At 40.3% G+C, this 27,490-nt stretch overlaps 2 protein-coding genes across 3 annotated transcripts; one reads left to right on the plus strand and one right to left on the minus strand.

The window, feature by feature from the left end:
• The first annotated feature begins 862 nt into the window (after positions 1-862).
• On the plus strand, positions 863-13,300 carry zgc:163098 (uncharacterized protein LOC100037380 homolog). Its single transcript, XM_039777230.1, has 24 exons — positions 863-1,013; positions 2,957-3,041; positions 3,277-3,388; positions 3,940-4,049; positions 4,218-4,285; positions 4,373-4,473; positions 4,565-4,629; positions 4,710-4,875; positions 4,997-5,196; positions 6,421-6,464; positions 7,827-7,931; positions 8,021-8,087; positions 8,330-8,499; positions 8,592-8,754; positions 8,864-8,943; positions 9,031-9,118; positions 9,208-9,336; positions 9,511-9,700; positions 9,973-10,053; positions 10,134-10,197; positions 11,081-11,231; positions 11,646-11,756; positions 12,644-12,822; positions 12,914-13,300. The coding sequence occupies exons 2-24, from the start codon at positions 2,964-2,966 to the stop codon at positions 13,032-13,034; spliced, it is 2,643 nt and encodes an 880-aa protein (XP_039633164.1). The 5' UTR covers positions 863-1,013; positions 2,957-2,963; the 3' UTR covers positions 13,035-13,300.
• Positions 13,301-13,634: 334 nt separating this feature from the next.
• On the minus strand, positions 13,635-26,113 carry wdr44 (WD repeat domain 44). Of its 2 annotated transcripts, XM_039777228.1 has the most exons (20): positions 25,564-26,113; positions 24,386-24,419; positions 22,751-22,834; positions 21,765-22,383; positions 21,151-21,290; positions 20,949-21,044; positions 20,682-20,818; positions 19,323-19,406; positions 19,106-19,212; positions 17,487-17,638; positions 17,229-17,367; positions 17,071-17,132; positions 16,789-16,905; positions 16,579-16,701; positions 16,292-16,483; positions 16,070-16,171; positions 15,417-15,532; positions 15,171-15,298; positions 14,473-14,607; positions 13,635-14,380 (listed from the first exon to the last, which is right to left on the minus strand). In XM_039777228.1, exons 1-20 carry the CDS (start codon positions 25,638-25,640, stop codon positions 14,292-14,294), a joined length of 2,733 nt encoding a protein of 910 aa, XP_039633162.1. In that variant the 5' UTR covers positions 25,641-26,113; the 3' UTR covers positions 13,635-14,291. The 2 variants fall into 2 exon arrangements, with proteins under 2 accessions (XP_039633162.1, XP_039633163.1); XM_039777229.1 differs by lacking the exons at positions 24,386-24,419; positions 25,564-26,113 and having other exon boundaries at positions 22,659-22,751.
• Between the last annotated feature and the right edge of the window lie 1,377 nt (positions 26,114-27,490).

A 27,490-nucleotide genomic window follows, 5' to 3' on the forward strand; every position in this document is an offset into this window, starting at 1 on the left:
TGTTTCATTTTGTATTTCTATGTATCATGGGTTTGCTGGAGGTGCCATCGTTTTCAGATTTTCTTATACTTGATATTATATTGTATAGTATGATTATAGTAGGCATTTTCCACCAGATTATCTCTGTTACCAGTCAAATGATTTAATGGGTAATTTGGAGGATATTATTTTTCAGTGTTAATTAATCATGAAGTGATGTGAGATATGTTTATTATAAAAACTGCAGTAAGGGCCTTGAGCCACAGATTTCTTTTTATTATTATGGTCGCTAGGAAATTCCAGAGATAAGGGTGGCAAAAGATCAGACAATATACAGTGTGGACCAGAGTTAGGCAGTACCAGCCAGATTGTTATGGTGTATGAAAAAGCTCTTTGCATGAAAGATTCAAGAACACATCTAATGGTGAAGAAACACTGACCTGAAAATGAGTTTTTTTTAATCAAGAATATAAGAGAGCTCATGTTAGATTTGTAATATCCAGTGTGCATTTTCCCTAAGGAAACAGCTCTTGCCAATTGCTGTATGTGCTCTGATACAGTAAACTTATTATTGCATTGAACTATGCTGGACAGTGTTTGTTGGACTATTGATGACTACTGAATAGCGTATGCTTACACTGACCAGAAAGATGTATGTTCAATGGAAACAGGTTTTAACTATATAAAGAGGTTATACCTCAAATTTCAGTAAAGGTAGACTATTGCATTTCAGAAAACATATTACCATAGGCGACCACATCACATATGGGAATATAAGAAAGAATAAGTCAAAGAAGTTAAAAGAAAGAAGAAGTAAGAAAGTCAAATTCCCATGAGAATGAGAGAATGTATCCGTCATGAATATGTACGAGCACAGAGACAGACTCGAAGTACCGTGCGGACCGTGCAGGCTGCAGGCGTCCTCCTCCTTCTCCTCACTCTAGTCGGATATCTCGCCTCTTTAGCTTCATGTTGTGATAGAAATCAATTGTCGTCGCAACCATAAATGGCGAAGCAATAGCATGACACCCATTGTAAGTTGCGGTTTTAACTTAAGTAGATGTGCATGCAGTGTGGTTTAATAATCTCCTGTGCGGTCAGTTGGAGCTTTGTGACGTTACAGAAGAACATATTAGACTGTTGTGTTAGCTAGCGGTAGCTAAGAGAATCGCTGTAAATTGGCAGATGATAGCGATTACATAGGGATTATTGCATCTATGTGTACGTTATCAGGATAATGGTCGACGGAGAAATGCCAGCTGTATTCAGCATTGCTCATCATCTAGCTAGCTAAAGGTTAACGCTGGGTTAGTTTAACATCTCACTTGAGTCCAGCGATATTAAGCTATGCTAAATAATAATGTTAGCTAACGTTAGCAAAGTGTAGTGATACCTCATAATTAGTCCAGGCCTTTTAAACACCGTCTGTGCTACAAACTGACCAAAACAACTTCTGCGGTACCTCTGCAGCAGAGGACATCCAGGACATTTGTTGAATGACATTATATAGTTGATACAGCTAACGTTAGCTGTATATAATCAGGCTAATTGAATGAATCTGCTTGGCTGTAGCTAACGTTAACTTATGCCCATATGTTTTAAGTTTACATATCAGTGTATGAACAGTGCTAGATTTCGCTTTGTCTTGTTGCAATGTGCAAAGTTCCTGCTTGTTTGTTTCCCTCACACATTGCCTTTATCTATTATCTGACCAAAGCAGGAATGCCATAAATGAGTAAAATGATTATTAAGTAAACTGAACAGAAAACACAGATTTATGCTGTGTTTGCCCTCCAGTGCATACTGTGGACCATGCTCTGTCCCTCAGAGGACCAGGGAGGGGTCTATACTATACTGTTCTCCACTGACCCTAAAAGTGATAACATTACAGTTTGTGCACACAAAGATACATATAACAGGATTAGAGTCATTTCAACACAGAGTGGTTAACAGACTCGTGGTCACAAAGCTCAAGTACCTGGGGTTAAACCCCTCAACTGTGCATGTGGATCCTTGACTTCCTGACAGACAGACCCCAGGTGGTGAGGGTGGGCGGACACACCTCTTCCACCCTCATCCTCCACACAGGTGCATCCCAGGGCTGTGTTTTGAGTCCACTGCTGTACCCCTTGTACTCACACGACTGCGTAGCCACTTACGACTCCAGCACTGTCATCAAGGTTGCTGAGGACACAGCTGTGGTGGGAGTGATCACAGACAACAATCAAAAGGCCTAACTGAAAGAAGTAGAGGACCCGACCTGTTGGTTTCAGGACAACAACCTACGCGTGAATGTCAGCAAGACTAAAAAAAGATGTTAGTGGACTTTGGAAAGGAACCAACCCTTATATCAGTGGGTCCTCGGTGGAGCTTCAAGGATGATTCTGGGTATCCCCCTCAAATACTGAGGATTTTTTTTTTACTCATGCATCATTTGAAGTGTCCTGACGGGTAGCATCACTGCCTGGTACAGAAACCGCACCAAATCAAGACCCCAAGGCCCTGCAGAGAGTAGTTTGATCGGCTGAACACACAATAGGCGGTGCCCTAACCGGCCTTAAGGATATTTACACCAGGCATAGCAAGAAAAAGGCTAAGAGAATCATTAAAGATCCAAACCACCTGGGTAACAGCCTTTTGTCCCTGTTGAGGTCAGGAAGAAGGTACCGGATACACCAGGCTAGCGCTGAGAGGCTCAGAAGGAGCTTCTACCCTCAGCCAGACCCCCCGCCCCCCTCCCACCATGCACAAGTTGAAGGAGCTGATGTAGTTAGTTCATTCATGTGACAAATTGATTGATTGATAATAGTATTACTTCATGGAAAGGCTGTTTGAGGTAAAATAATATAAGTAGGGGGATTATGTCATAGATTTAAAAGAGCTGTCATTGTAATGTTTTCATTTTAAACAATTTAGCAAATTTTGCATTGTGACAGTAACCTTTCCAATTTTATTTATTTATTATTATTTTTTGCAGTTCGAGCATGGCAGATAGAAAGGGAAAACCTGTCACTCCGATAAAAACACTCACAAAGAAAGAACAAGAGGAGCTCAAGAAAAAGGTAAGGTTGGGGATGTTGTTGTAATATTGATATTATTTAGTTCTTCTTGGATTTAGAAAACAGCATATTGTAGTATGAGGATACATGTTTTTCCAATAAACAATGTGTGTGCGATAAAGGCATATGAGTGATCATCACTTTTAGAATATTGAATTTGATCAACAGTGAACTAAGGGATGGAAAAGATACATTTGTGCGGGACTTTTGTTGTACATGTTTCTGTGTTACGTTCTAGGAGGAAGAAAAAGCAGCAGAGGTTTTTGAAGAATTCTTGGCGTCATTTGAAAGCAGCAAGAAAAGCGTAGTGAAAACCTTTGTCCGTGGGGGTATCGTGAATGCAACTAAAGGTCAGCAGCTAGGACTTCATGGCAGGACTTTGAATCTAGCAGCTACATCGCAATTCAGTTCCTATTTTTTTGTCTGGACAAAAGATGAATCAGGAGTTATCTGTTCAAATAATGTTAAACCGAATTACCTGGACATGAAGTTGAAGGTAATTATTAAAGAATATCAGGCGGACTCAGCATTGAAAAAGTTCACCATCTTAATTTTTCAATGCATATATCTTTTGAATGGTTTAATACAATTAATTCACAATACTGAACAGTTCTTCAACTTACTGCTACACGTAAAGAAATCCTTTTAAATTTAATCTGCAAACACAGATTAAGCCTGACTGAGGCTCAACTGAGCCTCAACTAATTCATCAATTCATCAGTTCTTGGTCAATCTGTCTACCTAATTATACAGGCAGCTACTCAGATATCCTGCTGATCAACAAAAAAAGAGTGACGACAATAGAGCCTCCCCCTGTGTTTACATATTACTATTACCTAAATGATAGTTTTTACACCTATGGATAGTCATTGTTCAGAGATGCTTTGATAACTTTTTGCAGAGGAGGAAGCCGCAGAGGACACCAAAAGTAAGCTGTATCGACCTGCTACAAAGTTTGTCCCTGTGTCCCAGCATGTCTCACCAGTATCATCTGGTGAAAGCAAAAAGTCTGTAAGTTTGGTCTCTGATGTTTGTGTAATGGCATCATTTTCTAAATTAAGTATGTATGCAACTTAACTATTTACATTTATCTTTAAATGTTGCTCATGACCTCTCACTTTCGTCAGTGCAATTGTCACTTGTAATAATAACCACAATGGCTACCTGTTTGATTGACAGACATTTAAAAGAAAGACAGAAGAAAAGAAGAAGAGTAATCTTGAACTCTTCAAAGAGGAACTTAAACTGTAAGTCTTTTTTTTGCAAATCAGGCCAATGAGTTGATATGTTTTTTTGCATAGGTTAGCCTATTTTTTTGTTTGAAAAAAATGCAGAATACAAGAAGAGCGAGAAGAAAGACATAAAAAGAAGAAAAATGACTCTGGTGGTGGTGGAGGATTTGGAGATCTGGACACACCATTATCAGGGCGATCATGTAAGAGTCCCTCTTCAAAATAAGAGTTGTATTAGTTGAAAATTGCTAATCTCCAAATCATGCTAACCTCAATGCTGCTTTTTCTCCACAGCATTATATGATGACCTAACAATGCCAACCACCACTAACCTCTACATTAGCTGCATTAGCCCAAAGGTAAAGGAGCACACTGACTTTGATTGGCTTAGCACAGCGTTGATGTACATTTCTCACCGTTCATTTTTCTCGTTTTCCAGATGAACGAGGAGATTCTCTGCAAAGAGTTTGGTAAGTATGGTCCCCTAGCCAGTGTGAAGATTATGTGGCCCCGAACAGACGAGGAGCGCTGCAGGACCTCCAACAGAGCCTTTGTGGCTTTCATGACACGGAAAGATGCGGAGAGAGCCTTGGCTTCACTTGATGGTACAGTTGACCCTTAAAAATAGGTTTGATTTACAGACTGCAATGGCAGGTTTATCTAATACCCATTGCGCCGGTTTTACGGTTATGTTCCACGCAAATGTGATCATGTTTTGTATTGTAGGTAAAGTGATTATGGGGTTTGAAATGAAGCTGGGATGGGGTAAACCAGCTCGCATTCCACCTCAGCCTCTCTACACACCGGTGGGGGTGAGGGCCACACCGCCACCCCCATCGGGTCTGCCTTTCAATGCTCAGCCAAGGGATCGCTTCCGTAATGACTTCACCAAGCCGCTGGGCATGTCCAAAGGAGAGCTTGACAAGGTAAAATCGTCTCTGCTCTCTGAGGTGTCTGCATGGCCATTATTTCTCTGTTTCACTAGGTACTACAGGCTGTCATATAAGTAAGGGGTGTTACTGTTAGCTGCATTGGGATGGTGGTGTACTAGAATAGGAATTACAGTCTGTACACAAATGTGAAAATTAAGGGAAGATGAGTCAAGAAAATGCATAATTTGACCTTAATATTATATTACAACTATATAACTATTATAACTTTAACTATAACTGTATTATAACTATAATTATATATATATATATATATATATATATATATATTATAGCACCCGTTTAAAAAAAAAAAAAAAAAAAAAAAAAAAAATATAAAACCCCAACCCTCATCCACCTTCACTGGCTCCCAATTAAGTCCCGCATCAAATATAAAATCCTCCTCACCTAAAAATCCCTCCATGCCCTGGCCCCACAGTACCTCTCTGACCTCCTCCATCCATACACCCCACCCCGAAACCTGCGGTCCTCAGACGCTGGCCTGCTCTCCATTCCCCACACCAGAGTCTGTACCTTTGGAGACAGAGCCTTTAGTGTTGCAGCCCCATCCCTCTGGAACACCCTCCCTGCAGATATCCGAAATGCTACATCCCTGGACATATTTAAAAAAAAAAACTCCTGAAACACCACCTGTTTACCACAGCCTACAACCTCCCTTAGCTTAGCCTCAGTAATTCTGTAAAGTGTTCTTGGGTTTCATGAAAGGCGCTATATAAATAATAATAAGTAATTCTTATTATTATTATTATTAATATTATAAAATTAAAATACAAGCATTACAAACTGCAGTGGGTCCTGCGACTGATTCCGACTAAATGCATTTCTAAGAAACAAAACTGTTATTTGTCACCAAACATTGTAAAAAGTTGGGAATCATGTTATTATGCATGTTTGTTAATTCATTTAAGTGATCACCTTGTCTGTGCAGTTCCATACCACAGGATGCAGGGGTATAGAAATTCACATATTCAAAGTAACATAACATTTTGACTGTGTATACAAAATGTTAGTATAAACCTTTAAGATGAATTAACTCAGTTTAGCATTTTAGAATAATTTACTTAAGATGTGTCACCCTCCCCTCATTTCACTGACTGAATGCTATCGTTGTTTTCTATGCTGTATGTATCCTGCAGTGTTTCATCTGTACAAGTACTCACTTTTTAATATTTTCACTATTTGATTTGACTTCACAAACAGACTCTGTCCGAAGCCGTAGTCAAAGTGGTTATCCCAACCGAAAGGTACACACACTCACACGTTACGCCGTCTGACCAGCTGTTATAACAAAAGTGTTATAGGATCCATACAGATTCTTTCAGGCAGGAGGTTCCATCCCTAAGAGCTGTTAATGCATCTGACATATAGGACATGGTAAGCAACCCCAACTCTTTGGAGTGTTGCAACACATTAGTGGGCATTTTGATATCTACAATTTAAAACTTTGTATTGTAGATGCCAAAGGTCCCAATGGCCTCAGAATTACATACAGTGAATTCAAATAGTATTTTTTTTATAGACACCTGTAGTTTCTCCTTCTAGTTTGCTAAAATACCTTAGATAATTCATGTTGTTCCCATCATAATATTAGTGTGTGTTATTGTGAAAAATGAAAAGCAGTAGACTTTGTCAACGACTGTTAGAGCCATTGATTTATACCAACATCTTTGAGCCCTGGGTTTCCCATGGGCATGCTGAGACACTGCAGACCGATACAGCTAGAAGGCAGATAGATTTAATATTAACCCAAGTCAGATGATGTAGATTCATACAAGTGCCATAAAAGAAAGTATAAGTACTGCTTCAGGTTAGAGTAGCTAGTCACATGAAGGTCTAACTGCAGTGGTAGATCTGACACAAAATCAGGTAACACTGCATGAACATACTGTACATTAATGCTCCAGTTCAGAGAGCTTTCAGGCCTGAAGCCCCAATCTACAGTAACTTCTCTACGTAGCTGCCTGCAGAAATGTTGTAACACTGATGCTGACTGATGTGTTGAATGTGTTTTGTTCCAGTTATTGTCTGAAGGTATACATTTTGAGACCATTGCATCTAAAGAAAATATCCTAAATTTGGTGGCCTTACAAATAAATACCAACCATGTAGGAGTTGTAGCTGAGAACTTTTCATTACATACTTGCAATAAAAACTGGCCTTTAAATTATCATGTGATTCTGTTGGAATCCTCTCAACAATCAAGGTAAAATGGCTAAACTTAAACTTTGGATTGGGGCTTACATATCTTAAAATCAAAGTCAGTGTTCATGAAAAGATATTGTGATTTCTTTTACCCCTTTCATGGACACAGTGACCCAGGAATATTAAAGTATGCTGACACGGTTTCTGTCCAGAGAGCAGTGACTATGCAGTTTTGCACAGTGTAATGTCCCAGGGGCTGTCGCCTTATTAAGGTCAATATTTTTTAAATAGTGAAAGCTATGACATGGAACAACACTGTTAGCGGTCAACTGCATTCAAGCTGACGCTTAGCCTGCAGTTTGCATGGGCCACTAGTTCAGTGTAAAGAGGTATTAAAGATCTCATGCTGTGACTGACAGACAGAGTGCAAACCCTGGTCTGATACCCTCCTTTTCCCCCCACAGGAATCTATTATTCCTCATTCACAGGATGATAGAGTTTGTGGTGCGTGAAGGCCCCGTGTTTGAAGCCGTAATTATGAACAAGGAGAAAAGCAATCCAGATTACAAGTAAGTATTTGCTGCACCTGGCCCAGTGTTGGTCTCATAAGTGACCTTAAAGGGTACATATTGAATTAGCTCATTCATTATTGTCTCAGGTTCCTTTTTGACAACAAAAGCCAAGATCATGTGTACTATCGCTGGAAACTGTTCTCCATCCTCCAGGTATGTTTTTACTGCACAGCCTTGTTTCTAAAAACATCTAGGAGGTATATCTGGAATAACTAAAAACTGTTCTACACTACTAATAATAATACCAATTTACTTGTTAATCTCATTTTATTGGGGAATAGCTGCTGGAGTCATGCTAATTTGAATACCCCAACTTTAGCTATTATGAAAATGAGACTGTGGCATATCTGTATGCGAGTGTGACTGTATGTACTTCACCTTCACCCTTACCACAGGGACAGTCCCCGACAGAGTGGAGGACCGCAGATTTTCGTATGTTCCGGGGAGGCTCCATGTGGAGACCCCCTATCCTAAACAACTACTCCCAGAGAGGTGAAGATAGGGAAGAGGTGGAGGAGGATGCTCCCCCTGAGGAAGAGTTGAAGAAAGGGCAGCTCAGAGCTGAGTATGTCTAGCAGGCATAATGACATGTATGTATGTACTGTATATAACTTAAGTTGAATGAAATGAAACTCTTCTTCTGTAAAAACCATGCAGGCACAGACAGAGGCTGGAGACATTGCTTAAAGAGCTCACGCCAAGCAGAGAAGATATCGGCAATGCCATGCTGTTCTGTCTTGAGCGAGCAGATGCAGCAGAGGAAGTAGTGGGACACGTCACTGAATCTTTTTCCTTGCTTCAGACGCCCCTTCAGAAGAAGGCTAGTTTGCTTCCTTTAAACCTATATATAAATTAAGTTGCACAGAATGTATATGTGAAGGTGATTTCACTTATATTCTCTTTTTTTGTTGTTGTCCTCATTCCCACAGATTGCCAGATTGTACCTCGTGTCAGACATATTGTACAACTCGTGTGCCAAAGTAGCCAGTGCATCATATTATCGTAAATAGTAAGATACTTTCCCCCGATTCACCTTCACCAACTTCTATCATCTTTTCTTCTGCGTGATGGTCTTAAAGTGTCTCTGTCTTTTCAGTTTTGAAACAAAGCTAACACAGATATTTGGAGACCTTAATGCGGCGCATAAAAACATACAAGCCAGGCTGCAGGCCGAACAGTTTAAGGTAATCATGCATGTCATTTGCCTCACACAAGGACATTTACCAAAAATAGAAGGGGAAAAAAAAAACATTTGTATTCCCTATCTCCACAGCAAAAGGTCATGAGTTGTTTTAGAGCATGGGAGGACTGGGCCATATACCCGGAGCCTTATCTAATCCACCTTCAAAACATCTTTCTGGGCTTCGCCAAAGCAGTGGAGGAATCGACAGAGATAGCAGAGGTGAGCTGAATATTTATCAGCTCATTGCAGACACTATTACCTTTTTTCTAACGGCATTTCAACAACTCAAACAGCTGTTCATGTTGAGAAATATTTGAACCAAAGCTGTTGTTTCAACATATATTTGGACATGAACAATCCAAACTTTAGTGCACGTGCCTGTCTCCCTTGCAGGAAGTATCCTGCTATCTGGACGGTGCGCCAATGGACGGCGCACCCATTGATAGGTTACCTTTGCACAGAGCTCCTGTGGATGACCTCGATGGCTGCCCCTTAGGCTGGGACCCTCTAGATGGAGTCCCTGTTGACGACATAGACGGTGTTCCCTTAGGAGTTGCTATTGACGACATTGATGGAATGCCCTGTGAGTCCACCACGTATCAGAAGCGTATCTTTCAACCAGAAGTCCACCATTTCCTGTTCCCGTTGTCAATTATCTGCCCAGCTCAAGTGTCTTGGATCAATACACAATCAATCCACCCTCTCATGGGTTGTTGTCTGTAGCTGAGTGTGCACTCTGATATCCATGAGAACAGGGCATGCAAGTACAGAAGATTAAAAAAGTCATGAACTTACGAACATTACATACCTGTACTTGTCCTGACCCAGCTGTCTCTTTTTTTTTTTTTTCCTTAGTGGAGGAGAGCAACGTTCCTCTCTCCAGAGTGCCTTTGTCTAAGTGGGAGACGACGGGTGATACTCGGACATTTTCTCAAGGTAATGCAGGCCAAGATGCATTCATGTAGATCAATTCCCCCCCCATATCATCCTGCTCATCTTTCTCCTTTCTCTCTTAGCCAAAACAGAGTCTAAGTGGGACATGGTGGTGGAGCATAACAGTGAAGACAAAGTGAATGTAAGGTAAGGCCTCTATGGTTGGCATCAATACACAGGGCCAGATGTACTAACGCTTTTGCGCCCACTTCAGGCGTATTTGTTTCGCAACATGCGTGTAAAAGCATGGCGAGGTATGTACAGGTAAAAGCGCAGACTGCCTGTCGCGGGAACTGAAAATGGCAAATTGCGCTTTTCCGTGACATGCATATGCACTCATGGGAGGGTGAAGGTGAAAGTAGGAGTTTCCCATAAAGAGATGGGAGGGGATGCGTAAAGTGCGCCTAATTATGTGTTCCGCGGTATGTACAAAATCCACCCGTGAAAGTGCGCCTCTATTTTGCGGTAAAATTCTCCGCCTCTTAAAAGCAGGTGTAAACCTGGTTTCCTCGCATATGCCTCCTGGCGTAATGACGGCAGTAATCCGAGCAAGACGAAGACATAGGCCAAGGAGAAGAGCTGAAAAGATTTTTGCGACAAGTATCACACTTTTTCATTGAGTGAACACAAAATCATTAAGCGTAGCAGATTAAGTAGCCACGCAATATTACGGTTACTGGAAGAAATCACAGATGACATTGAATCTCCGACTCAGCGTTCACATTCCATTCCAGCAGTTGTTAAACTCCCCGCTACATTACAGATATTGGCATCAGGATCATTTCAAACAGTCATAGCATCAGCAGTGGGAATATTGCAGTCTGCGCTCAGCCGTATCATTGCACCAGTACTTAACGCTTTGCTACAGCGCAATTTACGGTATAGTGGGCGAAGAATGGCGTGCGCTTTCTGCGGGTTGGCCATAGCGCTGATAACGCTACATTTGCAAATGTACATACATCAGGCCCACAGTGTACATAAAATGTCAAATAATAATAATGTATTGTTTTCCTCTCCCTCCTGGTGACAGTGTCAACTCGCAGGATGGAGTTGAAGACTCAGACAGCGACAGCAGTGAGGACTCCGGAAGTTCGTCCAAATGTGACAGTGCAGACTTCCAGAGTTCCCTCGGAAGTTTTCAGATGTCCGAGAGCAAAAGGAAAAGGTTGAGAGAGCTGGAGGCAAGTGTGCATACAATATTTTTTTTTTTTTAGTAAAATTTGCTTAACAGTGCATTTGCTTTTATAGAAACAATGTAGTTGTCCTGTATTATTTGCAGTGTTCAACCCATTCACTTTGGAAAGTCAGACTTCATGCCTTGCCCACCTCAATATCCTGTTAATCACAAATACACAGTATTTAATTTAGAAAGGATAACACTATTGAAATATGATTTTTGATTTATTTATCATCACTTGTTGAATAGAACAGTTAGAGCCATAGCAGCTGTATTAGCACATTTAAATTCCCTTACAAACCCATTTACATTTGACTCTATAGTTCGCTCCCTCCCTACAGTTGCATCTTCAACCGTTTGAAAATATGTCAAATTATAGATAAAAATTGCAGAACTGATTAGATGCGTCTTGACACAGGTAAAGGTTATGAAGATTCAAGATGAGTTGGAATCTGGCAGGAGGCCGAGGAAGACTGGAATGAGCATACAACAACAAGTGGAGCACTACAGGAACAAACTGCTACAGAAGGTGGGCTCCTGGACACTTCTTAATTCATATTGCATCTTCAGTTTTACCCATAGATAAGTCCTGAATTATTAAGGCAGTTAATTACACAGTTATTTTTTTACACCCAGCGTTTATCCTGCAGTAAAGGGTCTCTAAAGCAAAAAGGCAACCATCACTGATGTGTAATAGAAATTTTTCTTTAATCAAGAACAGGATGGGGCAACATTTACAAAAGTGCTTGCTATTAGTACATTAAAATTAGACTATGAAATTAGTCAATTGGCACAGTAAAAAAAACAAAAAACAGTGTTACTTATGCAAAGCACTCACAACCAGACACAGCTTATGTGCAACTGCAGAGCCATGGGGATAACGTTAGCAGTTTCAGATCTGCAGATTGAGTGTAACGGCACCATATACAGGAAAGGAAAGTCGAGCTGCAGTTGCTGTTTGCATGTCGTCGTGTTCTTTTTACAAGTTAAACATGTAAAGTTTGTTTTCTGGAGCACATCTCTCTGTTGAATACTTGAGTAAGAACAGTTTACACTGCTCCAAGTATTATGTGCATTTTTTGACACCGTAATATTTTTGTCCACACAGAGAAAACAGCATCTATATTAAAAAAAAAAAGTACTTTCTCTGCCCATAGGTGTCGATGTTGATATGTACTGGTATAACGTTACATCTGCAGGTCTGAAATTACTGAAGTTGGAACAGTCAAGCATGTGTCAAACCGGCCTGACATTGACCAAACAGCTCCCCCTTGTAAAGAACCCACAAACTATTATGTGCGAACGAGGGGGTTACAAGCCAGTTCCGTATCGTGTTTTTTTTTTTTTTTGAGTCTCAACAGGCAAAGACATAGAAGCCTATATCTGACTTCACTGGGATGTTTTACCCTACTATAGGAGTTTAAAAAAGATGAAGAAAAGAATGAGAGGTTGACATCAAAGTCTAAAGACAAGTCAAAGGATGACCGAAGGGACAAAGATAGGAGCAAAAGAAGTGAAGACGGGGTCAGAAGACGAGGATGGAGTAGAGATCCCGATGACCAGACCCGAAAATCGAGGAGCATCTCTCCTTTAAAGCAAGTGCCATGAGATGTTTTTGTTGCCAACGTATTCATCGCGATTGTTATTCTTGAAGTCAATCTGTTATATGTCCAACCCTTTTAACAGGACAAGGTCTCCCAAATGGTCAAAGCGTTCCCGATCACCGTCTCCAGACCGGAAGGCAGGGAAGTCCAGGTCACGGTCGCCGCATCGCTCTCACAAGAAGGCAAAAAAGAGCAAACACTGACTCAACTCCGGACCTTGTCATCCATTACTACATAACTGCTGGTATCCGTGGCTTAAACAATGCAGTGCTCTTTAAAAACAGACTGACCAGTCTGTTGTCTTGGTCCCAACTTACACTATCCATGCAAGATTCAGCACTCTTTTGTATGATGAAGTTTGAACACTGTAACTAATTATATATATTTTTGTTTTAATGTTTGTTTTTAAAATGATAACCAGAATGTTGCTGCAAAGTTCTGACACGGAATAAATCACTGTTGGAGATGAGTGTGTGTGTGTGTGTGGAGGACATGATTGGTAGGGCCAGGTATCAAATCTATTTTTACTGTTACTCTACTACATTTTTGGCATTGGCTTTTTCCAAGGTTGAAAAGGGTTATCAACAAGCATTTGTCTAGTTTGTGTGGACTTTTATTAAGGGAAATTAATAGAGCATCATTTGGTTCTGTTTACAAAAGCAGCAAGTATGCAATGTTACACACTAAATTTACAGTACTATTTTATAATGAAATGTGCTTTCATTAAACAAAACAATTTATCAAAAGTAATTAAGAGCTAGTTTTGTTTCTGAAAAATGTAAGATACCCAGCCCTAATAATGAATAACCGTATACAGATTTCCTGTACTGTAGATTTGCTGTCATCCACTGTAATGTTGGTTGATATATTTTAGAGGAAAGCTTGAGAAGTTGAATTTAGAAAAGCGATCTAGATTGCGTAGGCACAAATAATTTCCAACCACCTTGCTTTCAAGACAAATGGTTACATCGCTTTACATAAGACACATTCAATTCTGTGACTAAGATTAGGACAGTATCTTGCACTTATATTTTCTGAAATGTGGGAGCAAAAGAAATTAGTAAGGTGCCCATACTGTTACAAACAGCCTTCTAGCTATACTCAGTCTTGACCATACAGCTGTAAATTAACCAATATCTGAACAGACCACACACACTTGGCATTTCCGGCTGTTTTTTTTGTTTGTTTTCTTAATGCCAAAGCATTCACAGTTGCTTGGTATTAAAGATAAAAAATAGAAATGTGACAGAGAATCACACCTTGTCTGTACTGTACAGCCAATTCTCTCATCTTCCATTTTGGGGTCCGTGTTCTCCCGAAAAAGCTACAGGCGGCTCTTTGTCTCAGAGCAATAACCATTAGGTGACGTCAGATGGCCTCTGACAGGCTGTCCTTCATCTTAAGGACTGATCTCCGACTGACAGGCCATGAGTGTGGGGAGCTGGCAACCTCTGAAGTGTTCAGTACTTTTTGACATTGATGAAAACCTTGATGGCTCCAGTGAAGTCGGCAGAGAGCAGAACCTCTGTGTGATCGGTCTTTAGGGCTCCTGCAAAGGACAACACTTATTTTATAGCACTGAAATGATGAAATTGATTGATGTCATGAAATCTGTCCATGAATTAATTTAAGCAAACATACCTGAGGGTATCGTTTCAGAGTCTGTGGAGTCCAGGCTCTTGCACTCTGCTTCTGGTTTGTCTGCTCCAGCTTCTTGTGGAACAATAAGGCCTGGGTGCGGTGCAAAAATTGCTGAGGTGACCACTGCATTGTGTGCTGAAAGATAAAGATCAAGTGTCAGTTCAATCAAGGGGAACACACTAATTAGACAGGTAGTTTCATTAAAGGTCCTCTTTGGATGCAAAATTCAGCCTTGGTGCAGAATTACAGCCACTAGAGCCAGTCCCACAATGAGCTTTTCTTAGTATGTGCCATTTCTGTGTCTGTAGCTATTGAGGAGGAGAGAGGGAGGGGCAAGGTGGAGAGTGGGGGTGTGGCCTTGACCAACTGTCACTTTGCTCATTTAAAAGCCATGATGTCTCTCTCTCATTGGTGGGCCAAATTCTCTGGGCGGGCAAAGCAGAGAAAGGGGAGATAACCTTGCTCCTTATGACTTCATAAGGAGCAAGATTCCAGATCGGCCCATCTGAGCTTTCATTTTGTCAAAGGCAGAGCAGGATACCCAGGGCTCGGTTTACACCTATCACCATTTCTAGCCACTGGGAGACCATAGGCAGGCTGGGGGAACGTATATTAATGTTAATAAACCTTATAAAGAGAAATTGTCATGCCATGGGACATTTTAAACATGTTTAACATTCAACCCGCAGCACAGTTACCTTTAATTCCTTCCCAGAAGTCATTGCGGTCCCGTCGTACGGATGTGAATTTGCTCAGGTCGTGGTAAGTGCTCCAGATGTACACGTACTTATCCTCTGAGCCACTGACTATGAAGGAGTAGTCATGACTGTAGAAGATAATCCCACAGTTATTTAAGGTGCAGTGCACCATATAAACAAGACTTTGTTACCGCTGCTAGTTCAAAATGCTCAAGTCAAAACTATGTGAAAGGGAGCCGTCCTCACCTGAAGCTTGCCTTGATCTGGCTGCTGCTGTTGACATAACCTTTGTATTTCATGGATAAAGACAAGTCCCTCAGGTCATAAAGGCGAATGCGGGAATCATTTGAGGTCACCAAAATCTATCGAGGGGGGAGAGGGAATTGGTCATTTAACAAGTCTAACTGACCAGCCCAGTCTCATGGCAGTGAAATGGTTTTTGTGTAATTTAATTTATTTTATTCGTATGTTACACTTAACGTGTTTTATTGGATTACGTTTTTTAAACCAATATAGCCAAATTAACTTTGTGGCGCATAGCTAGTTCCAAGTATACCACAACATTCACCCAGGTGATCGTCTCGTTCCCGTTTCCTAAACCCAACCGTCCTCCGTTCCGTTCCGCTCCTAACCTACAGTCTTTTTTTTTTTCTTCTAAACCAACCCCGTTGTGTTGTCGCAATGTGTGCTGATCACAAAAACACAAACTTACATTAGTTTTAAAAACGGGTCTGAGCATAAAGAAAAAAGAAAACGTAGTAACGTGCGAAATAAGCCGAATAGTAATTAAATTATATACCATCACCCAACTGCGAGGAAGACTGGGTTGGACTGACATGCATCATTGTAGGGACATCAAACATACTGTAGATGTTTCTGGAATGGAGATCAGATGTTACCTTATTCTCTCCAGGTAGAGGTTCAATACCAGTGATTTTACGGCCAACTTTGTTCCTGCCTCTGGTTGACCTCACATGAATTTGAGTGTGGTATTTTAGACGCTAAGGAATGGACAAACAGAAAAATACATTTAACCTGGAATGAATCCATGACCAAAAGTGATAATAAGGACATAATGAAACAACGCATTAGCAAAAAAAAAAGGCATTGCAGCTGGATACCTCTGTGTCATAGAAGATGCATCGACCATCGTAGGTGCCGATGACGGCATACTTTCCATTTTGGCAGAAGTTAGCTGCCGTGATGAGGCGCGTTTGGCCGTCCACCTCATTCCACAGCGCCACCTTCTTGTCAGGAATGTTCCAGAGCCGTAGCTTTCCATCCAGAGAGCCACTTAAAAAATATCTGTCATCCTGGGAAACAAGAAGCAAGTGTTATTATAAATACAGTCTGGGAGACAAAATGAATAAATGTGTAGATTTGTACTGAGAGAAGTGAGGCAGCTTACTCTGGGATGGAAAGCAATGGCTGTGACAAAATCAATGTGCTGAAAGCAGCAGAGACACTCTCTCCTGGATATGTGCCACAATCTGACCGTTTTATCCATTGAAGAGGAGAGGAGGAAGAAGTTCTAGATAACAAAAATGGAAAAAGTAAGAGGAGAAATAAAACCAGTACTGAGAGAGAGAAGGATAAAGAGAGGGCAGTGAGACCTCACCTTTGACCAGGACAAGTCCAATAGATCAGCCGTATGGCCTTTATACTTGCAGAAGGGGACCTGACGGAAAGGGGCATTCCTATCTTCTGTGTCTGGGTCCTCTGGAGCACAACTTGCCTATGACAAGAGTACAATCTTTTAGTAGTCTTGAGACTGTAAAATACACAACATTGCAATACTCTCACTATGACTAAAACAGCTTAAAAATATCCGGTTCTTATACTATTTTCTGGAAACACAGGACAAACCACAAATCAAAAAGGTATTATTCATTTCACTCACTCCAGGATCGTCAGATTTAGAGGAGCATAAACTTTCCTGAGAAGGAGAAGGTGAAACTCGACCTGGAGAAGCCAAGCAAAAAGAATCTTGCTAAGCATCTAAATTAAAAACAATCAATCAACATACAACAACCGAATCTGAGATGCTGATGAGGTTACCTTCAGTGTTGTACTTTAATCTCATGTTATTGAAGTAGTCAAAGGCACTCTTTAAGACCCAGATGCGAACCACATTATCTTGGCCTGCTGTTGCCAGCAGCCTCCCGCAGTGAGAGAACTTCATCGTCCAAACGGCCCCCTGAGGAAAAGACAAAGATGCTGTGATATGAGCATTCGCTGGTGCACATTTTCTCTTAAACATTGATAACAAACAAAAATAAATAAATTAAATAAAAACAAAAACAAAGATCATCATACCATGTGCTCCCCACTCAGGTCCTGTACAACCTTAATCTGATCAAAGTCAAAGGGACCCTTGAAGCTGTGTGCTGCCTTGAACTTGGCAGGCCTGGTGTAAGGCATGCCCTCATCGTCACTGGATGACGGATCGTCCTGATCTGTATGGAACACTGAGCCCACACCAAACAAAAGCCAAGCTAAGGTTATCCAACTCCTTTAAAGTGCTCATATTATGCTCATTGTCAGGTTCATAATTGTATTTAGAGGTTATATCAGAATAGGTGCGTCGAAAGGAACCAGTTGAGGTGGTTCGGGCATCTGGTAAGGATGCCCCCTGGGCGCCTCCCTAGGGAGGTGTTCCAGGCACGTCCAGCTGGGAGGAGGCCTCGGGGAAGACCCAGGACAAGGTGGAGGGATTATATCTCCACCCTGGCCTGGGAACGCCTCGGGATCCCCCAGTCGGAGCTGGTTAATGTTGCTCGGGAAAGGGAAGTTTGGGGTCCCCTGCTGGAGCTGCTCCCCCCGCGACCCGACACCGGATAAGCGGACGAAGATGGATGGATGGATGGATCAGAATAGGTTTACATGGTTTCATTTTCAAAAAACACCATATTTGTGTTGTACTGCACATTGCTGCAGCTCCTCTTTTCACCCTGTGTGTTGAGCTCTGTATTTTAGCTACAGAGTGAGGCATCACACTTCTGTTCCATCTTTGCTGGGAGTCACATGTGCAGTAGCTAGGTAAGGACTACCAGCCAATCAGAAGCAGAGTATGAGGGCGTACCGCGCTAGCAGCTAGGCGAGCATTATAACGTGTGTTACAAAGTGACGCACGATTGTCACGGAAGTAAAGGCTGGACTACAACAGAGCTGTTTGTGAACAGCGTTTTCTGTTGGAGATGGTAAGTCCCTTTGTGGTGGACTTTGGGCTTTTTCACTTTGTAAACCTATAACATGCACAAAAAAAATTATATATAACACAATAAAGGAAAGGGAAAAAGCCCAAAAGCATAATATGAGCACTTTAAAATCAATGTACACCATCGTAGCAGCATTTAGTCTGCAATATTTAACAAATGTTCTATATTAGCGTAGAGCTTGTTCCAGATCCAATGCTCAGGGAACTATGTCAAATCTTGTTAACTTATTGGAAAACAGTCTGATAAATGCCCACGTAGTGAATACATGTAGATACACATAGTTCACTAAGCAAAGTGATCTGCATTATTAGTCTAACAAAGTGTGTTGATGTTATTGATTTGTGGGGTTTGATGATTCAGTAGTGCATTTACATGACTACTGCCATCTATGGTAATGAGAGTGAGAAGTGCATTAAGCTATTTGTACTATAATATCCTCGGTGCCCACATCCATTTAGAAATGACAAATCTCTTCTTCTCTGCATTTTTTAGTACTAACTAAACCACCCTTTCAGGAAAATTACTTTGTAATGTTTTTGTTATGTTAGTTCTGGGGACAGTATAACATATTTCAAAAAATTTAATTTAAATCTGTATATTAACAATTACTTTTCCCAACAAAAAAAAAAAATAACATTTATTACATTTCATTACAGTTACATTTCAAGTGTTTTCCTGAAATCTGCAAAAATGCTTTAAACTCCTGTGTTCTTTTACCTTCATCACGCACACTTTTCACTTTGTTGACTGCCTTCTCTCCATATTCCTCAGCAAGATGCTTGGCCTTCTTCACAGACTTGCCCAGGAACTTTTTAAACTGGGTTCTGGTTAGAAATATAAATAAGGGACAACAAAATATTATATTCTATATATGACCATGTGGTGAGAAGGGAAGAAAATAAATTCCAGCGACAGGCTACAAGAAGTCACTAACGTTTTCTGTTTTAGTTTTCCTCCATCTGTGTCTGCCAGTGGAGCCTGAGCCTTGTCATCGTCATCTGACTGTGCGGCATCATTCCTAAGAGGAAAAAATGTAGCAGATCAGCTTTCTCTAGAAAATGTACAATTAGTTTTTTACATGATTAGGCTTTAAAAAAAAGCTTTTCACAGTGGGAAAATGTAACATGCAAATGTACTTGTGTTAAAAGAAAAAAAACACTGCCAACAGTGGCGATGTTCCCACAGCAACAAGCCTATTCCCTTGCTAGGCGAAAAGCTTTATACTAGAAGTTTTATTTATTTATTTATTTTTTTAATAATGAAGTGTCTGGATTCAGTATAATATTCCCATCTTTTGTTTGTGTATATGTTGTAGTACTGAACAAAGCACCACTTCTGTGTCTTCCAATCACACCGGGTTCCTCACAAAACACAAATACCGATATTGGAGGTCTTCACGGGTGCACCCAAACCCCTATGACCCGAAACCCAATCCAGGACCTGTGCTGGTTCGTATCCACAGTTTATGCGGTCAATCGGGTCCAGTTCAGGTCCCGTTCTTTTATCGCGGGTCCCGGGTCTCTTTAACATTATATGTAATATCAGAATAGATCCAAGAAGACCCAAACCTGATCAGACAGCTCTGATCATGATGAAAGTGCTGTGTGTGTGTTTGCAACATTGAGAGCAGAGGTCAGACTCGGAGAGCACAGATGATAGCAAATTAGCAATGCTAACGTTAGCAGCCGTGGCAACAAGCAATCATTATATTTCAAAAGGGCAAACAGTTGAAGCTATTTTTATTGTGCTAGATGCAATAAAACTGCAAAGCTGACTAAACAAATCACGTTTGCAACGGTCACCATGACAGCGAGCCAGTGGACTTTTAAGATAAAATAATGAGTGCTGTTTCAATCAGCAGGAGAGGAATAACAGAAAACCTGGATGTTTTTTTACCAACTCTCCTGGCAGGGAGGATGGATATATGCATCACGGTCAGGCACAGGAGACAAGACTACTAACGTTACATTAGGTAAAACACAAAGGTTTGTTTTGAAAACTTGTAAATTAACAAGAACAGTAACGTGCTAATAGCAACCAGCGGTGAAATTGGTGCCAATCGGGTCTGTGTCTCCCAGGTCCGATATTTCTCAGTTCTGCATGGGTCCGGGTCCCAGCTTTTAAATAACAGACAGGCCCGGTTTGGTTTCGGGAAGTACATTTACGTGTCTTTTTGGGTTCGGGCAGACATTTTTGGACCTGTGAAGACCTCTAACAGATACCATACTGGCTCCGTGGGCACATCCCATTTAACAATACTGTAGCTAAAACCAAAAAATAATTTTCTGCTTACGTAATGTACTCCTTGGTCCTCCTCATGATGTGCAGAGTAAGGGGGTTAATCCCCGCAGGAAGCTTCTCTTCCGCCTGGATTAAAGGGATCTCTTCCCCAGTGTCCAAATTCTTGATCATCACACTGGCCAGGATTTCCTTTTTTAAGATAACACATAAGTACACATTTTGTGCATAGAAGGTAGGTGGAAGGAATGTGCAAGAGGTTGGGTCATGGCTTGGATTCAAGCTGAATGAAGGCAATAAAAACAAACCGAGTGACTCTTACCTCATCTGTCAGTTCTCTACCAGAGTTGGAACGTGGACGCTGAGGGCCTGGAGTTTGTCCTCCACTCTGAAATGAAGCCTGTTCATCCTCATTTTCCTAAATAAAAAAATAAAAAAGCAATCAATGGTGCAATAGATAAGCAAGATAACCACACATAGTTTAATTTTTGAGCATTTCTGGATGAAAAAGAGGCCTCACTGACCTGTGCTGTGACCACTTTGTCTCCACTGGTGGCACTGGCCAGATCCAAGGAATGCTGCAGCTCTTTAGTTAGACTCCTCACTGTGCTGCTAGGAGACACCAGGCCGGAAGGCTCCAGGACATCACCGCTGACTGCAGACACTGGACAATCATACAACAGAACACAACACTTAATCTACAAACTAGTGAACTATTCCATCTGCTTTGTATTTGAATGCAGCGGTTTGTAGGTAATTAAGAAAAACAATCGAGAAAGACATTTTGCCAATATACTCGTCCAAGTAAAACCTCAAATATGGAGGATGGGATGCTATGAGCGGTTCTTTCATTCTTTCAAATACATATTTGTGGAAACTTGTGTATACTGGTAGCATTTAACACGTTTCCCTTCTGTAAACCAAAAGATTATTATATCCCTTTCAAAGATTATTGTCAACAGCTATAAAATAAAGGTTGTCAATTTCACGGGTTGTGAGATAACAGCATCACCCTAAAATATCGCTCTAAAGGCTGAACTTAACAGCTAAAAGAGTAGTTACTAATTCAATGACGTCTTAAAAGTTGAATTCAACATTTATCAAACTTCAGTGCTGGTAACTGAACTGTTTTCTGTACCTTCCAGTCCACTCGGCCTCAGACGCTCCTGAGACTTCTTGGAGGGTAGACTCTGCCAAGACGGTGGCGGCGGTCTCGGTGGAGGACCTCCGCTGGGAGGGGGTGGGCGTGAGGGAGGAGGCTTCTTGGTGCTTGCTACAATGTCTGGTTCCACTGTGAATTGCCGTGGGGGTTTCAAAGGCCCAGAGGAGTCCGAGTCAGCCTGCATGTCCGTGAATGGGACCTGGTCTAAGATATCTGCAGGTCTCTGCTCCTGCTCCCCTTCGGCAACCACAACAGCCCCATCAGGCTGACCCAGTCCTACGGTGCTTGTGATGTCTGGGGGCTGAACACCTTCCTGTGACCCAACTGATGGCCCTGGGCGATCTGTGGGTTCAGGGCCAGGTATTGAGCATGCTCCATTTGTTGCTGCACTTTCCTGTTGATCCTCGGGCCTCTCGACAAGCTGAGGTTCGACAGCTGGCGCTGCTAGCTCCACAGGAACTTCCTGAGCATTATTCTCTTCAACTGGTTCCGGCTCTGCTCTTACATCAACATGTAGCTGATCTAACAGCTGAGCCACCTCACCAACATCGCCACCACTTCCCTTTTGACTCTCCTCAATGATGCTATCAATGATCTAAGAGGAAGAGAGCAGTTTGTTAATTTAACAATACAACAACTATGATGCAAGTTCCCATGATAACTACAACTAAAATAAATAAATAAATAAATAAATAAATAAATATATATATATATACACACACACACACACACACACACACTTTCTTTTCACAATAGTGAACACAAAACAAAAACTCACAACCTAAGCAATAGCCACATAACGCACTGCACAATATGACATTTCTAAAACATACTATCATATAGATATATATGAAATCCACAGTAACTTACACTTTTCTTACAAAATAAAAATATGATGAAACTCCATTGATGAACTTCCATTTTATCAGTCATCTCGTGTGCGATAATAGAGAAAACCATACCAGTAGGGAATCATCTTGCTGAGTCTCAGATGTGGCCACTCGGCAGCTCACATCTTGTGCAGCGTTTTCTGATCTCTGAGAAAGCTGTTTAGAAAGCAATAAAAAAAATACTAAATAAAATACCTTACATACACATAGGAAATAACAGGTCACATGCCATGTTTGATTTACATTCAGGGCTCATAAAACACATCCAGACTGAGAACATTTGTAGAGTGTCGGTACCCAACTAAAGAAATACATGTTTAATGAGCACATTCTTTCATCCAGCTAACTTTTGTCCTTTTTTCATATGATGCAGGCATCTTGCCATGGGGGTAAACTCTGTGACTAACTCTAAAGTCGTGCAGATTTTATCCATGCATGAAAGACTGTTTTATGATGCAATTTCCTCTTGCAGCAAAATCAACGTTTCAATGTCTTGTTAGCAGCAAACGTAATTTGAATTTCAGTTGTAACTGTCTGTGTGGGAAGGGCAGGCAGAGCAACAAGGCCAGATGATTCATTTAAATTTAAATTTAATTTACATCTTCCTAGCGGTCAGGAAGAAGAAGCCGGCTAACCACTGCAGGAGCAGAGATCATGGCAAAGGGTTGTGTATTTGCAGTCGAGAATCATTACTAAAGAGCCTGTGTTAATGTTTTCACACAAGGTATCAATATCTTACAATAAATTCACTGGTAGGTGTAATTTCAAGAACTACTATAAACAAAGCAGTCACCTCTAGACAGTTAAACACTTGTTAGAACAGTGTGCTGTTTTAGTAGGGTTCAGTTCCAGTAGCAATTTTAACTAGCAAGATGTAAACAAAACAGGTAGTAATTTTAGCAATGGCAATAGCAACCGCTAAGAAGTAATCTATTTATCAAAAACAACTAGTAAACCCCTGCCGGAGTCCCCACAATTATGCCTGTTAGGGGATAGGTCCCTCATGCCCCCAGGCATTGGTAAATCAGAAGCTGGACTGATGTTGACGGGTTTTATTGTAGCTGCCAGAATCATTTTGCGTAACTGGAAGAGTCCAAATAGACCGGACATTACGGACTGGCTTAAACTTATGACAGAAATAGCGGCCTTTGAACTTCTGATCGAAAGGGTACAGAATGTCCAAAGCAAAAACAGATAAGCATGGATGTCTTTTCAATATAGTATTACCACTGACTTTTAGAGGGGAAGTGGGGCATTTGTGGATAGAGGATGATTATGGATGTGCAGGCACACAAATGTGTGTTTAAATATCTGTGGGTAACAGTGTGTATGTAATGGATAGGAGGATGCTGCGCAGGTTCCTTTTTCTTTGGCTGCCTTTTTATTTTTATTTGTTTTATCTCATTGTTTTATTTTCTATTGTTTGTATTTGCAAATGTGAGATATTACATTTGTACCATGTATATATGTTGCATTACCAAAATAAATAAAAAACGTTAATGACAAAAAAAAACTAGTAACAAACTAGCTTAACACATTCAATAATAATAATAATAAAATAAAATTGAACTCCAACTCTATGTATTAGCTACCTCAGAGTACCTCCACTTTAATTATAAGCGTTGGTAACTTTCAAACTATTCATTCCAATAGCAACTCAGCAGATACTGCCTTGTTTAAACAGTGACTGGGCTTATATAAACATACCTGAGGTGAAGGAATGACAAACTTTGCAGGTGACCTAAAAAACATAAAAGGGATACAGTTCAAAAAGGCAATGAAAGTCAATGTCTAAAATACAGCATCCTAAAACAAAACAAAACTGAAAACCAAATGTCTTATTAATTTATCTTTCAACTTGAGCAGTTTAATTAATGTGTGAATTATAACTCTTTTATCCCAAAAAGAAATCAGATTTTCAGAATTGTTCTGTCTGTAAACAAACTTTCTGGACATGGTTGCTAAAAAATGTCTGAAAGGTTTGATGGCAACACACAGACAATATGGTCTTTCAGTGTGATGTGCTGAATGTTTAGTGAACATAACTTGGTGAATTCCATAGACTGTATTCATAACAATAACCAGATACTGCCATAATGTTCACAAATATGGTTTCTAAACTTGATCAGTACTAAAAATAAAAAAGAGTAGCTATATATCAATAGGTGGTTTCTATAAAAGCTCAAATTACTAAAGTGACTAATATCATGCATGTGACATAGGTGACAAATCCACTGCATGTATATTTACATGGTGGACTCCATTAACCCTAAAAAAAAAAAATCAGCCACTTGCTATAATGTAAACCGTACATAAAGTAAAAGAGAAAGAGTTTAATATTGAGGAGTTTCTTAAAATTCCTCATAAATTGAAAGCATTTCCTAACATTATTTTTTTTAAACATGACATTGTTTCCTGGTTAATCTCGACTTCAGTCGTTGCGCTCACCAGACAAAACCCTAAAGCACCCACAATGACAGCCATTAGTACCTTTTTGGTGTTTCAATAAACAATGTTTTGAAATTAAAATTTCGATTTTATGTCAGGAATAACATCATGTGACTAGAGTGTTGGGGCTGACTCTCCCTGCACTAACATCAGACAGCTGGTAAACTGAAGTAACGTTAATGTATTGCACTTTACAACACAGTTTAATAGTTTGAATACAAAATAGATTGGACAGTAATTTGCAGCCGACTCGAGACTCCCTGAAGCAGCTCAGTTAGCTTAGCGCTGTCTAAACAAATGAGCATTTTGCAAATGTTGTTAGCTGTCATTGCTAAGTCAGCTAGATGTTTATAACATATGGTACTATACAGAACAAGCAGGAAACGTGCATTCGTCACTCTTATCCGCAGTAATATAATCAAAATGTGTTTCCTTACACTTTGGGAGATGGAGTGAAATTAACGTCCTCGGGAGCATCATAGAATTCCTCGGTGTCACTTGTATCTGACGCCATGCTAACATGAATTTAGCGCACTTGCTAGTCCAACTTAGTCGCCAGGCAGCTGTTTAAAAGCCTAACCTGCGAATGGAAGTGTTACACACATGCACACATATATATACTGCCTTCTTTATTTAGGTTATAATTTAAAAGGCTTGGCCCAGGCGTCGTCAACCACTTTCCTGTCCAACGTCACGCCATAACTGTAACGTTAACGTTACAGTATATTAGCAAAATGCTAGGCTAACAAATGTAATCTGGTCGTACGGCTGACCAACGCCTACTGCTAACTAGCTTTCTACCCTCTTATAAAAATGTCTCGTTCATAGCACAGTATATTCTATGAAAGCAGAAACCAAAAAGCGCATATTTACAACATAAGATCAACTGTCAAGATACCCGGAGCCAGATCCGCATCATAAACAAACCAGTAACACAAAAAATACATCTTAACGAGGAGAGTCAAAGGGCGGGGCCCAGGCGCTCTCTTCTTCTACTTCACTGATATGACAGTTGGTAGGCTACTGAATTTGTCATTGCTATTACTGCCCACTATTGGATTTATAAAAAAATTAAAAAAAATGGAAAACTGGGATAAACTGGCATATGGAGATTTTCGTTAAATAATCCAAGGAATACACTGGCAACAGTATTTGGAAATGCTTGTAAAGCAACATGGAAGGATGAGTTTATCACTGAAATCAGTGCAGTCTCGATCATCACTAGATCTAATGTTTTTTTGAGGCAAATGGCAATATATATATTGACAATATAAGAAATCCAACATTTTTGACGAGAATGTGTTGAATCTGTGTAGTAAAGAAATGTGGCCAAGATATGTAAGCTACTTACCAGAACAGTGTACTGTTGTGAACTTGTCAATGCTCTCTGGTGGACAATCTGTCTAATTAACACATAAATGATCGCAAACATGTCTTTGACATATCTGCAGTGCAATTTCTTGTTACTTGGCTGACATACCAATGTGTCTATGATGCGCTAAAACAGACTTATATCAGTATATCATTGATTCCTTGCTCTATCTATTCATTATTATGTATTCATTACCGTCCTCAATCCACTTTTATCCCCTACTCCATACCTCAAAATCCTGCTAAATTAATTATGTTGGGGTGCTTCCCTATGTAACGTTACATTTTTCTTGGACCTTGCACTGGTCATGTATCAATATTTATTTCACAGTTCAAACACGGCCTCTTTCCCTGCCAGGCTCCAACTCTTCATGTACATTAAAGCTTCTCATATCTTTCACATTCTGCCTATCACTTAAAAAAAAACTGCATACTTAACACTACAAAGCTTAATTTTGCTTCTGTCTGCTCCTGGTAACACAGGGCCCCTCACAGTAATAATAAAAACATATTTTTTTATTATTGAAAATGATGCAGAAATAACTGATTCTGGAATAGGCCTATGTTTGGGAATCTTTAATTATACTAGAACATGTAATTACATGGTACTGTATATTGAATGCTTCTTTAACAGTCAGTGCAACTCATGAGGTGAGAATTGGTTGGTAAACATGCACATAAATTAGCAGCTGCAGGTCCCATTCATTCACACATAGCATAGGCAGGCACTAGAGTAGCCAAAGCTACTCTAGAGCACAATTACCACTGTATTTGAAGTCTGTTCCAAAGCGCTCTTTGTTCCAGATCAATGCATCAGTTGATTAATAATGAGCTTGCAATTTAATTGATGATTGGAGAGGACAAAAAGGTGATGGAGGAGTGATTATTGAAAGAGCCTTAGAGCATTTTAATGAATGCATATTAATTTGTTTTTGTCATAATGTAGACTGTAGTTACATTAATATTATCAAGCATGGAATGAATATGAATTGC

The sequence above is a fragment of the Perca fluviatilis genome, chromosome 16 (assembly GCF_010015445.1).
Source record: "Perca fluviatilis chromosome 16, GENO_Pfluv_1.0, whole genome shotgun sequence".
Lineage (NCBI taxonomy): Eukaryota > Metazoa > Chordata > Actinopteri > Perciformes > Percidae > Perca > Perca fluviatilis.

Excerpts from the sequence above, each read along its gene's own strand:
- wdr44 (XM_039777228.1), bottom strand. The coding sequence starts at position 25,640 with ATGGCGTCAGATACAAGTGACACCGAGGAATTCTATGATGCTCCCGAG. Across the intron at positions 19,213-19,322 it reads GGAAAACTAAAACAGAAAAC|AACCCAGTTTAAAAAGTTCC; the intron begins GTTAGTGACTTC and ends ATTTCTAACCAG. Across the intron at positions 15,299-15,416 it reads CAGATCAAGGCAAGCTTCAG|TCATGACTACTCCTTCATAG; the intron begins GTGAGGACGGCT and ends TATCTTCTACAG.
- zgc:163098 (XM_039777230.1), top strand. The coding sequence starts at position 2,964 with ATGGCAGATAGAAAGGGAAAACCTGTCACTCCGATAAAAACACTCACA. Across the intron at positions 4,474-4,564 it reads ACCATTATCAGGGCGATCAT|CATTATATGATGACCTAACA; the intron begins GTAAGAGTCCCT and ends TTTTCTCCACAG. Across the intron at positions 9,119-9,207 it reads TGCAGGCCGAACAGTTTAAG|CAAAAGGTCATGAGTTGTTT; the intron begins GTAATCATGCAT and ends CTATCTCCACAG.